The following is a 13756-nucleotide window of genomic DNA, read 5'->3' as shown; positions in this document are numbered from 1 at the left end:
AAGAGTGAGTCTTACCTGACCTCAATATCCCACTGAACTTTCAAGATCTCTTATACAATGCAACAGCTAGAGGTGGTGGCAGATCAGTTCTGGGAATTTGTTCCCAGGACTGGCCCTGGCCAGTGTTAGAAAAGGCGCAGTTTATCATTAGGTCCTCTGTTCTTTTCTTTCCTTTGTCAGCCACTTATTGAGTGGCTGTTGTGGTCTACGGCCTGGAAGAGCCAAAGAGAATAGATACAGGGTTCCTGTCTTCAAGAATATTCAGTGTCCTGCTCTTTCCCTTTGGGGTCTCCTTACTCTTCCTTTTGCTCCTGTGGTTTTAGGCTCAAACTCTACCTTCCTTCCTGTCAAAAATTAGAACAAGAATCTTATAAACCCTAAAGACTACATAGGGTATTTCTTTTGGTGGGGGTGGGAATTTGTATTTTAACAGCAGCCCTTTTTTTCTTTTTGGAGCCTTTTTTTTTTAGTATATCACAATTAAGGTTTGATTTAATTTCAGTTTTTTTTTGACTTTTGGAAAGTAGACACAGTCAGACAAGCATCAGATTATTTGATTAATTTAGCTCATAAGATAAGAGTTGCCTCAAAGGAAAGTTCTCTATCTTTTGCAATTCAGCTGCATAAGCAGAAGATCTCCATGATAACATAATACAAAACTTTTTTTTCTTTTGTAAGATAAATCTGATTACAGAATATCAGAATTGGGAATTAAAGAAGGGTGTCAAATAAGATCTGGGCAAAGACCTTGAAGAATTCAAGTTCCCAACAACGATTAGATTAGAGACACCTGTTTCAAGCGGCAGAGCCTATTTTTATTTTGCTTTGTTTTAACAACTTAAACTTCTTAGATTACCTCATAGCCTTTTGGCAGGAGTCCATGATAAGAAATGAAAAAAACAAGTGGACTCTAGGTAAATTTAGCCAAATGCTTCCTGATGAGAACATACTTGCCTTTTAGCAAGATGTTTGCTAGACATATTTCTCTTTTTTCTTGATGTAAGAAAACATGTATCACATAAATTAATCTCAGAAGGTAAAGACAGACAATCATTTCATCAGGTCTTGTTCCAATTTTTACATTTCCCATTTCTTCCTCTTGGAAGCATCCCATCACTGAAAGGAAATATAATGTAAATGCCATTTACTCTAACATTCATACCTGTGGTTCTGACTCTAAGTTGATTTTGAAAGGATGAGCTTTCCCATCTTCAGATACTTGTGGAGACCATAAGCGAGTTTCTGCCCTGGAAATAGAAGAAAGTTTTAGTATCTTTAATTTCCTATTTTTTTTTTAGAGTACTATCGACTAATTTAAGCCAAAGGGTTTTTTAAAAACTTATTATTCTGTATTTTTCCATACCAATTAGTCTTATGTTTCTGTGTCCTTTGGGGGAATCTAGAATAGACCAAGAGTGCCTGGAGTGCATTGTACACTGGAAAGAGTTGGCCTCCCAGTGCCTGTGGGAAATGGCACTGCCCTTGAAGAATGCAGACCCCAGGAGGCAAAGGCCAGGTCACCCCTTCTTCCCTCTTATCCTACTCAGGCCACCACAGGAAGCAGTGAAGGATAGACTGGGTAGATTTTCTACTGTCATCAGGAACAGAGCTTTGTCCAGCCCTTCTCAGGCATCTCTGGGACCTTATGACTCCTAGGGGAATATGTGCTTGGCAGCAGCACAGATTATGCATAAATGGGAAAAGAATCTATTTCACGCATGAAATTGGTGGATTGGCCAATTCATTGAGCCTCTGTACCAAGAAAAATAATTGTGAATCAGTAATGATATGATAAATGTATATCAAAAAAATTCACTATAATTGGCCATTATTTTTATGGTTCTGTTTCAGATCAGGGGTCTGATGACAAGAGTTTGGGTTCATTTTCTTTTTCTTTCTTTTTTTCTTTTTTGGTCAGAAGGATCTCCCATCTAACATACTTACATGCACATGAATTCTCATACCTTGTAATATTCTTCTGGCCTGAATTTTGTCCAAAAAAAAATGACAATGACTTATAGGATATTAACTGCTGATTTTTAACACATTTTGGCAAGTGAAGAGATTCTCTTAGGGGCCTCTGTACTTTCCATTCCATTGTCTACCATAGAATGACTATTAGTCATTCTGTTCAGAGTTTACACGGTCTATGGATTGACTGGGTTAGTAAAGGAAGAAAAAAATTCATTTGGCCTCTTCATTATTTGGACACTCTAGAGGATTCTAATTTTTAAAAATGACTTGTCAACAACTGCTGGACTGATGGACTTCAATGAAGAATAGACTAATGTGGCTGATACACACACACACACACACAAAAAAAAAAAAAAACCAGTCAAAATTCTAGGTCCTATGACAGTCCTTCTCTCTAGGACGATGAAACCATTTGTAGCTGTGGTTCACGTTCTCCTGCAAAAAAGATCAAATTTTAACACCATTAATTAAAGGGCACCTGTCAATTTTGAGACACAGCTGGTGTGCGGCTGCTTTGATCCTGTCCTGCGCATCAGCATGAGTCATGGACTCTGTACCAAAGCCATCGATAGCCAGGATGACGTCTCCAGGACAGAGGTTGGCAGCTGCTGCCTTGCTTCCTGGAGTAATCTGGAAGAAATCATGGCACAATTTAAAAACCAACATCTTGATTTTCGTGCCTGACATTTGTATTTTAACCTGGTTTTTAATGTTTAACTAGGCAGGAAATCTTAAACCTAATTTAAAACAACTTCTGATTTCCTTGTAGTTCCTCAAGCAGGCCAACTCTGTACCTCCTTGGGTTTTATTTATTTATTTTTTGATTTGTTCTTTTTAGATATACAAGACAGTAGAGCACGTTTTGACATATTATACATACATGGAGTATAACTTATTCTAATTAGGATCGCATTCCTGTGGTAGAACATGATGTGGAGTTACACTGGTTGTTGTCCTCATAGATGAACATAAGAACGTTGTGTTCAATTCATTTGTATTGTTCTTTCCCATTCCCATTCCCATTCCCTCTCCTTTCCCTTCTCTATGGGGTTTTATATTCACTGTTATTTCTTCCTGAAATGTTTCTCCCACTGTTCATCTGGATGTTCCTTATCCTACAGGGCTAGGCTCAACCTCCTGCTCCATTTGGAGTAGCTTCTCTAGTCCTTCTCCCCATTATCCTTTACCTTTACTCTCTGTTCATTTCCTTCCTGAAAATTATTGGTCATTTTATGTTCGTTTGTTTACTTGTCTATCATTTGTCTTCTAAACTGGACTGTAAGCTCTTGGTTACATGTGTATCATGTGTACAGATGGTCCCTGACTTATGACGGTTCAACTTGCGGTTCTTCAAATCAACCATGGTACAAAGTTGATACACATTCAGGAGGAACCACACTTCAGATTTTGAATTCTGATCGTTCCATGATACCATTAGGCTGAGTGGTAGCAGGAGGCCATAGCTCCCAGTCACTGAGAGGTAAACAACCAATGCTCTGCAATGCACTGTGTTGGCAAACTGTGACATTCAGTAGGTTGAGTGCACTAAACGCAGTTTTAACTTATGATGGGTTTATTGTGCTGTAATCCCATCCTAAGTCAAGGAGCACCTTGATTTATAATGTTTCACAGTGTTTAGAATTCATAAATGATAAATGGAAGAATGAACAAAAAGGCTATTTAAGTGAGAGCTCACATAACAAAAAGAGCTAATATTCCGTACTCAAATATTATGGTAACTAATGTCAACCTGTCATTTTCATGCTTGGAAGTTCCTAGTATTTAGAGCAGAATAATACATAAGGCTTGACTCAATTTCAAACTGCTCCAGGAATAAACTAGATTGTCCCTAATGCTCTCTTTGAGGATCAGTCACTAATTCATTTCCCTTCAATTTGCTTATTCTACTTATCTATTCTATTTAACTTTGGGGCTCTAGGGGAGATTTAAGTTCATCTAAATAAAATTGAAAAAATAATAAGTTCTCACGTGTCCTAGATCTTCAGTCTTATCACTGAAATATTTATTGTACTTGCTTTACCTCTGTGATAGTCTCACTGTGGTGATCATAATACTTTTTCAATAGCAACAGTTGGTAAATGGTAGAAGCTGGGTGAAGACAATTGGGATTATTACACTTAGCCCTGGAAGATATTTTATCACTATTTTCCACTTAGAAATTCTCCCAGTCCTAGAACTATTAGACGAGCAAAAGTTTCCATTCCTGATGTGATTCGTAGGGATAAAAATAAACTTCATTTTCTCTAGATACGGTAAGTCAAAATCGGTATTTTCTATTTTTAAACTTCTAAAACCAGGATGTATTTATTTGAATTAAAACATGAGATAGCATAGTTTATTGTGCTTGCTTTTAAAGCCTCTCTTAGTTTTACTAAGACATGTGAATGGATTTGGTTTATACAACATTCAATACAGTTCGATTAGGATAAGTAGGAGGTAGAGTTTTGTGTATACAAGTCTACTCACATTTTATACAGACTTATTGGAATGTAGATATTGAAAATCGAAGTATTCAATATTATTATTGAACTTACCTATTGAATAGGTATTGAACATCTGAGTAACTTAGAGATTGAAGATTACTGACATTTACTAACAGTGTTAGTACTAACATTAAGACTACCATCTCATATTTATGCAAGATATTACATTTGCAAAGCTTTTTTCCCCTTTATATCTTTGACTATCCCAATAGCTCTCTAAGAAAGACTTATGAAGAAGACTGTCTGTTTTCTGAGGAGAGGTGTCTAAGTAACCTGTGCCTTCCTGGTTGGTGAGAGCAGCTTCACAGTCATCTCACCATGTGTTCTAGAAGCTAAAGGAAAGGTGGTTGATAGCCAGAACCCACTTCTGACTTTGTATTCAACCTGGTAATTGCTGTCCTTAGGCCTTAGTGGAGGGAGAAATAGGAAGAAGAATGGATTTAGAGAGAGGGATGGGGAAGAAGAAGAAATATGATGCCTCTACTTCTTGTTAGTTTTCAAGTTCATCAGAGCTGGTGATCAGAAAATGACTGCAAAATTATCCTGGTTTTAGTAAGTTTATTTATTTATTTAATTTTATTTTAAAATTTGTTTTATTTTTTAATTTTTTGGGGGGGTACAGGGGGTTGAACTCAGGGGCACTTGACCACTGAGCCATATCCCCAACCCTATTTTGAATTTTATTTAGAGACAGGGTCTCAATGAATTGCTTAGTGCCTCACTTTTGCTGAGACTGGCTTTGAACTTGTGATCCTCCTGCCTCAGCCTTCCAAGCCACTGGGATTACAGGCATGTGCCACCATGCCTGGCCTGGTTTTAGTAAGTTAAACCATTTGCTTAAACTTAAGAATCTATTACTTCCCAGAATTACTTTATGTTATTACTTTACTTTAATATTTTTGTTATATTATTATTTTATATTATTGCTCACAGTTGATGATTACTATGTTTTCCTAAGTTGGGGGAAGAGAGCTGAAATGAGGCAGAGTTTTTTAAAGGATTATTATTCAGATTCATTATGGTCTTAAATATTGAAAATATTAGAGAGATAACTGGACATAGCACTGAAATCAATCACACGGCACTATTTTCAAACTTGTTTGATTGCACAAATCACCTAGGGTCCTTGTTGAACATAAAGACACCCTCCTACTCCAGATGTCTGGAATCAGGAATCAGAATCTCTAGGAAAGGAGCCAGGGAATTTGCGTTAGCAAATGCCTCAGATGATTTCTACTATTCCTATTAACCTATGACTTGGGTCCATCTGGGAAAAAGATAATTTAAAACACAAAGCATGTATAATGTCTTATTTACTGTGGGAGACACAAGGGAAGTTCAAGACATGCCTCTGATTTGATTCTGATGTTAAGAATAAAAATGCAATCAGGTGCAGTGGTGCTTGCTTGTAGTTCCAACTCTTCAGAAGGGTGAGGCGGGAGATGGGAGGATTGCTTGAGCCTAGGAATTTAGGGCCAGGCTGGACAGCACAGCTGAACATCATTTTTCATACACATAAATAAATAAAAATTACTAAAATTATTGAGGAAGACAAGTATATACAGAAAGGCTGCACTAGGGGCATGGGTCAAAATCATGAGATTTGGCTTATCAAATAAACTTCCCATGCCTCTCTTGGCCTAAAGCCCTCTGGTAGCCATATGCAATTCATGTCTCTAGAGCTGTACCTTGTTGTCAGTTATAGCAGAATTTCTGCGTGCACCTTGGCATGGATATTTTCAAATGTTATATGGGTGATTCCAATGCAGCTAGGGTTGGGAACTGTTATTTTATTGTTATAATAACATTATTGATCTCATGTAATGTTATGTCATGTAATTCTATGATCTCATGTAATTCTTAAGACAATCTTACAAAGTAGCCATCTCTATTTTAAGAGGAGGGAACTGATGCTTAGAAAGCACAAGAAACTGGCATAGGATCATCTAGTGAAAATTTGAATTTGCCCCTTGGTCTGTCTCATTTTATAGCTCAAACTCTTACACTACCTCACTGTGCCTCTGCTGCAGGAATCACTTCCTTTGCCTCCTCCTATCTCTTTCGCCACAATTCCCGTAGAATCCTGGGCAGGTCATATATTGGTAGTGTCTTCTCTTCTTAATGCATCTATTTCTGGGGGTGGGGGTAGAAATCTATCTGAATTATAACTGCATCCCACAATATCATTCACACACAAGCCATTCTACACACAATAGATATTTGTGGATGTGTGAATGTTTTAAGCATATGAAACGCTTTCATGTAGATGCAGTCTTTGCTAGCACAAAATTACATAGTTTTTTTTTATTCACATCAATCTTTCTACTACATTTGCTTTAGCCTGAAAAAGGATTGCATTCAGCCAACACGTACCTTTTTAAAAATTCATATTTGGATTAAAGATATATGTTAAAGCCTACACAAATGAATGCACTGACACTTTTGTTGTTTCTCAAGTCCACACAATGTTCCTAGTTACAATGATCTCAGTCTTGATTTGGAACTTTCATATGCTATGAATAGGAAGGAGGGAAGAGTGAAGGGGTAGGAAAGAGGAATCTAAAGAGAAAAGACAGACTGGCATCAGACGTATGTAATCATTTGATTTCACATACACAACACTAATTTGTACTGCAATCCGTATTGGAATTTGGTGAGAGCAAACAACCTGTAACTTGTCTATCAGAGCAGATCCACTTTCTGGATGGTTCAAAAATGTCCAAGAGAGCCTCCTTAGAACCTTCTTTTAAGAACATCAAAAGAAGTTCACTTAGAGATGTGAACCTTAAACATTTTGTACCACTTTTATATCATTCTATGAAATACTTAGGATAATTATATATGGAATTTGAAATAATCTCTCCCCCGCTTAAACTGAATATTCAAAACATAAATTTTATCTTGCACAAAGTATAGCACACTTATTGCCTATAAACTGTTTGTCTGTGTACGCACACATGTGTGTGTTCAATGATAGGAAGATTCACCCCATGGAATAATTTGGAAACAGTTTTGAAGAAGAGACCCTTTTTCTTAATTTTGTGAACTTCAATTTTAAATGAGGGAGAGAATTATATTTGTCCCTTTCTTACAAACTGGTTGCAGTTCCATTGTCTAGGAGCATGGCTACACAGTTGCTCCTCTACTTTATAAAATTGAAAAAAATCCTGAGTCAAAATGCATTCAATACATCTAACCTACTGAACATCATAGTTTATAATAACATGGTCTACTGTAGAGTGTTGGTTGTTGGCTCTCATGGTCCTGTGGCTGACAGCTCACTGTTGCAGCCCACCATCGAAAGAGGGTAGCATACTTCATATCACCAGCCCAGGAAAACGTCGAAATTCAAACTTCCAAGTATGGTTTGTACTGAATGTGTACCACTTTTATATCATTGTAAAGTAGCTCCAACATTAGCCTGGGAACACCTGCAGTCTGCATTTGTATAGAGTAAGGCAGGAAGGGAGGGGTGGGGCTTGTAGGAGGACAAAAAGCATTTAACTGACTTGATGAAATACATCTCATTTAAGGAACTTTTTGTGACATTATAGATATTGCTGTTTCAAATCTTTGTATATTTAAGAAGTTACCTAAATAATAATTTAGATAATTCTCATTTATCTTTATTGGGGAATATTTTTGGGAACACAATCTGCACCTATTTCATGCCAATAAAGTTATGTAAAAAGTAAGCATTTTAGTCAATTGTTCCTATTGTGTCTATATTTAATTCTGTAACATACATGACGCATAAACCATTGTGCTAGGCACTGGATGGCCCCCGAAGTAGTAATTTCCTGCCCCCAGGAAGCACCTTATCTGGTGGGACCCATATATGCAAATACCCATGATACAAAGCTCCATAGCAAAGAGATGTAATAGGCCTAAAGCCATCTAATCAAACAGATGGCCACACTACTCCTAGAAGAAGGAAGTGGGGGGGAGTAGTGTTTGAATGGGTTTCCACAGGCACAAATGACAGCGGGGGGGGGGGGGGGGGGGGGAAGAATTCTAGGGAAGAGTGGAGTACATTTGAAGCAAAGACATTTTAGGGAAATTTAAGCAGCCCCAGTATAGTGGTACCACTGCTTAGGTATGGAGTGAGAGGAGGAAAGCGGGGGAGAGAGGGAAGAAATGAAATTCCAAAGCTGAGTTGGAATAAATAGTAAAAAGCTATGAATGCTATGCTAAAGATTACAAACTTCATTCTCCACAAGTTGGTGATGCCATTGAAGGATTTTTAAGAATGGGAGAGAGAGGAGCAACCCTGCATTTTTCAAAGATGGTAACATTCCTAGTTTTCTAAGGAATCTCCATACTGCTTTCCAAAGTGGTTACATCAGTTTGTAGTCCCACCAGCAATGTATTCCATTTCCCCCATATCCTCGTTAACACTAATTGTTGCTTGTATTCTGATAAAATTGCCATTCTGACTGGAGTGAGATGAAATCTTAGAGTAGTTTTGATTTGCATTTCTCTAATTACTGAGGTGCAGGCAGGGGAAGAATGGAGGAACTTTGGATTTCGCAGAGGGGAGTGAGGGGAGGGAAGGGAGCATGGGGTAGGACAGATGGTGGAAGGAGATGGACATCATTACCCTATGTACATGTATGATTGCATTTACGGTGTGACACTACATTGTATACAACAAGAGAAATGAAAACTTGTGCTCCATTTGTCTACAATGAATTGAAATGCATTCTGCTGTCATGCATAACTAATTGGAATACATTTTTAAAAAAGATGGGTGGTAAGAAAATGCAGGGTGGATTGGAGAGATCAATGTCTTGGTGTGAAGTTATGAAATCTTGAGTAACAACGGTGGTTAGAAAAATGGAAATTGTTAGACCTTGAAGACATAGTATTGATAGAATCTGACATATCGGACAGCTCAGAACAGAACTATCTGAAAAATAAATGGAGTTTTTTGCAAGTATGGGCTTCAGGAGGCAGGCTTTGGAGGCAAGTTGATCTGGCATCAAATCCTGTCCTGCTATTTGTGATTGTTGGCAGGCTAATAAGCCTTGTGAATCCTCCTTCTTTTTTTTTTTTCTGCAAAAGTTGGTTTTGCTGCTACTACTACTTTCAGAGGATTATGGTGAGATTTAAGTAAGTTAGTGAATATAAAAGGCTTAGAATAATGCATGGCAAGCAAGAGTACAATAACACACACACTTGCTACTTCTAAAAATTAAATGAAAATTGTAAAATAGAAAATTCCGCCTAAAAACAACACATTTTTTAAAAAGAAATTATTGGTGTTTTTAATGTGTTTGCTTGTTGTGGAGCTAAGGATTGAACTCAGGGCCTTACTCATGCTAGGCAAGTGCTCTACCATTGAGCTACATCCCCAGCTACATCCCCAACACAAATTATTTCTGAGTAACACCTTTTAGTTTTGTTCCAAATGATTTTCAGTATTATTATAATTTTGGTGGAAATATTAACTAGGTCTGTTCACTAAGGCATTAAAGCCCAAGTGAATATGCATTCATTCATTCAACAACAATCTAGGCTGAACATGGCTTCAGGGACACTTGGGTTAAAAAACAGTTCAGTTTAACCGGCTCTCCTGGAATTAAAATCATTGAAAAGGCAAACTCAAATGAAATACTCATATCTGTGAATTCACTATTATTGAATCAAGTGTCAAAATGAGTGACACAAATTAAATGAGTTAGAAATTCAAGATAGAACTGGCATTTCAAAGAATCCCTAATTAGCATTGTATCAGATAATTACCAATAGCTTTTTTTAGTCCAACTGCAGGTGTAATACTTTAAAATAAACTTTGCTTATAATGTCAACAATTCAAGTTTCAAACATATGATTAATTATACTGACATTTTACATAGTAATAACAAAATATTTCTTTTATTAGTTCCCTGAAGAGTTATTTTGTGACAAAATTATTTCTTCAGGGTTTAACCTAAATATGATTTATTCTTTGTTCAAACTCAAAAGCTTGTTTAATTTAATATAAACAAATGAAAGCTATACTCCATAAACTAAAAATGTTTCTTAATAGAGATAATGGAAACTGTTTTCTTTGGTAAGTCTATAAAAGGAATTGCTTGGCTCAGATCACAGGAGCATTTTCTGCTTAATTTACTTAGGAACATTTGGGGGGCTATGTTAAATTTTCATGTCTCATAAAAACACTTGTCAGATGTGTTTATATGTTTTTGAAAAATGTAAATCCAAGCTTTCAAATGATCTTATATGGCCTTTGTGATACACATTTTGAGATTTTTTTTAAAGAATATTTGTTCTCACATCTCATAGAAATATAAATAGGACAGAATTTAAAAGATATTGCCTTATTCAAAATCTGTGAGTGGTCAGATTAAACATATACATTTATAAAATGTACTACAAGCAATTAAAAAAGAAAAAAATTAACATTTGGAAAATGAAAGCATAATGTTCAGAAAGCTTATTCCCTTAAGTTAGGTTTAAAATGCTTTATAGGTAGTAACAGAAATAATTGTTTTCTATTAAGAAAAATACTTGTGTTAGAAAAAGAACAACTAAAGCAAATAATGCTTTAGAATTAATTCTAGAAATTCACTAATGGGGAGAAACTCAGTGGTTTCATTTTTACTTTTTCATTTTTCCTAATTAGATAGTGCTTTCCAAAAGGTTAAATAAGGAAAAGTTTCACTTGGATATTAAAGTATTATTTTTAGAGTTATCAGTCTGATTACTTTCCACCAGGTAAATTAAAAAGTGACACACTTTCTTTGTAGTTTGTTAAAGATGATGATTCCAAAGTCACGCTGTCTGCTTTGGAAAAACATTTATTCAAAATGCCTGGGAACCCAGGAACACACATTAGTAATATTTTCCCTGTCTGGGCTGATATGAGCGGTTCCAGCTTGGCCAGCCGAGGTTGTGCCCTGGGAACAGCGCCCTGCTGAAGTTGTCATTCAAATAAGAAAAAACGCTCAGATGCGCATCTATTTCCTAGAAAAAAACCGCGGGCGTTTTTTTAATGCTTCTTCTCGCATTCCCATCGCCCCATCTATTTGTTACAGAAGGGAGGTGGGTGCGCAGAGGAGAAGGTACCCAGTCCCCGCAGCCTCGCCTTCTCTGATACCTGTCGCGCTGTCTGTTGCTGGGGACCGAGAGGATGCGGAGAACTTTTAAGCTGACTTTGTTAAGTCTCAAAACAGTTCTGCATCCTTCAAACCTCAACTTGCCAGTTGCTGTTGCCTTTCGAACCTGGAGCCAGAAGCCCAAGACCCACCAGTGCACCCTCCCGCCCGCCCCACCCCAGGTTCCCAGGCCACTCTTCACTTGGAGGCACCCGCTGCGCAACCAGGGTCGCCAGTCCCCGAATTGTAACAAAAGCAATACTGGAAAACACCTACCCTGGTGATGATCAAAGGCTGATTGAAGTCTATGCCCCCCGAAAGTCTGAAGCCCCAGGGCGCAGGGCCTGGAAGGATCACGTTCTGGGGCATGGTGCCTCTGGGCGCGACCTTCCGCAGAAGAAGCGCTTTGGCTGCCTGGGAATGGGGGGCAAAGAGGGGCGGCTCGGCACACCGCAGCGGCACAAGCCACTCTGCTCCCTGGGGCAGTTTACTAGCCTGGAGTGCAACCAGGGAGCTTTATCCCCGCTCCCGAGTGACGTCATCGGTCTCCCCTCCTCCCCGCCCCCTCCCATCAAGGAGAGCTCCAACTTTGGAAGCAAGACGCGCCTGACCCGCAGGAGTTTACAGATGCGCGCTGGCTGGGTGCAGCCTCCCAGACTCCTCTGGCTGAGAGCGAGCAAGCACTGGAGAAGGCTTCGGGTTACAGCTTCCATCACCCTCTTAAAGTTAACACCTGTCCTCCTGTTTATGTCTACTGGGAGCTCAGCAGTGCACTTTACTGGAAGTGAAAAGCCGCCCAACTATAGCCTCTATACTTTGAATCAAAACACAAGCACCTCCTGAACTCCTTCTTTCTCATTTCTTCTGCTGTACTGGTCATGGATTCTCATCAAGAACCTAGGAATTAGAACAGAGACCCCGCCCCTAATAGATGAAAAAGTAGGCTCAAATCTTCATCATGTCGGGTTAGGCCCCGACTTCCTTAACAAGACAATAGTGCAAGAAATAAAATCAAGAATCAATAAATGGGATGGATTCAAACTGAAAAGCTTCTTCTCAGCAAAAGAAACAATCAGTGAGGTGAAGTGAGAGCCTACAGAATGGGAGCAAATTTTTACCACACATCATATAGAGCATTAGTCTCTAAGGTATATAAAGAACTCAAAAATCCTAACACCAAAAAACCAAATAACCCAATCAATAAATGGGCCAAGGAACTGAACAGACACTTCTCAGAAGATGATATACAACCAATCAATAAATATATGAAAAAATGTTCAACATCTCTAGCAATTTGAAAAATGCAAATCAAAACTAAGATTTTCCCTCACTCCAGTCAGAATGACAGCTATTAAGAATACAAACAATAAGTGTTGGCGAAGATGTGGGGGAAAAGGCACACTCATACATTGCTGGTGGGAATGCAAATTGATGCAACCAATATGGAAATCAGTATGGAAATTCCTTGGAAAACTTGGAATGGAACCACCATTTGATTCAGCTATCCCACTCCTCGGTTTATATCCAAAGGACTTAAAAATAGCATTTTACAGTGACACAGCCACATCCATGTTTATAGCAGCACAATTCACAATAGCTAAACTGTGGAAGCAACCTAGATGCCCTTCAATAAATGAATGAATAAAGAAACTGTGATATATGGACTATTTACTCAGTGGAATATTACACAATGGAATATGTGTAATATTCCATATAATACTGGTATATGGTAGGAGAGACATGAAAAATTGTGCTCTATATGTGTACTATGAATTGAAATACATTCTGCTGTCATGTGTAACAAATTAAAATAAATAAATAAATAAGTTTAAAATTTAAAAAAACCCAGAAGCACCTCAACACAATCTGCTATTTAGTAGTTTTGAGTGTGTTAATATTTACTTCCTAGTTATTTGACTTTGCCTAAGTTACTTACAATTCTCATCTGTAAAACTGGTGTCATAATTGTACAAGATAGTAGGATAACTGTGAGAATTAAATGAGCTACCTCTGCACAGTACTTGACACAATAAAAATGCTCAATAAATACAAAGAACTTCTACAATTAAACAATATGTATGCACTCATATATATTTATGAGTGTCTGTAATATACATTAGCACATTTATAGATATATTCAAGATTTATTTTTTTAAATGCAGGAATCTAAGTGTGAAA

At 37.7% G+C, this 13756-nt stretch overlaps 1 protein-coding gene across 2 annotated transcripts in view; it reads right to left on the bottom strand.

Moving 5' to 3' along the window:
* Pdlim3 (PDZ and LIM domain 3) overlaps positions 1–12078 on the bottom strand; it is a 28663-nt gene extending 16585 nt beyond the window's left edge. For both annotated transcript variants that reach the window (XM_026389455.2, XM_026389456.2), the window contains exons 1-3: positions 11855–12078; positions 2453–2604; positions 1163–1247 (exon numbers count right to left, since the gene is read on the bottom strand). In XM_026389455.2, the coding sequence (XP_026245240.2) occupies positions 1163–1247; positions 2453–2604; positions 11855–11947 (330 nt within the window). In that variant the 5' untranslated portion in view covers positions 11948–12078. The remainder of the gene's footprint in view (positions 1–1162; positions 1248–2452; positions 2605–11854) is intronic.
* Positions 12079–13756: the final 1678 nt, after the last annotated feature.

Source organism: Urocitellus parryii, chromosome 14, assembly GCF_045843805.1.
Source record: "Urocitellus parryii isolate mUroPar1 chromosome 14, mUroPar1.hap1, whole genome shotgun sequence".
Taxonomy (NCBI): Eukaryota; Metazoa; Chordata; class Mammalia; order Rodentia; family Sciuridae; genus Urocitellus; species Urocitellus parryii.
This window is presented reverse-complemented; position numbering and strand designations above follow the sequence as displayed.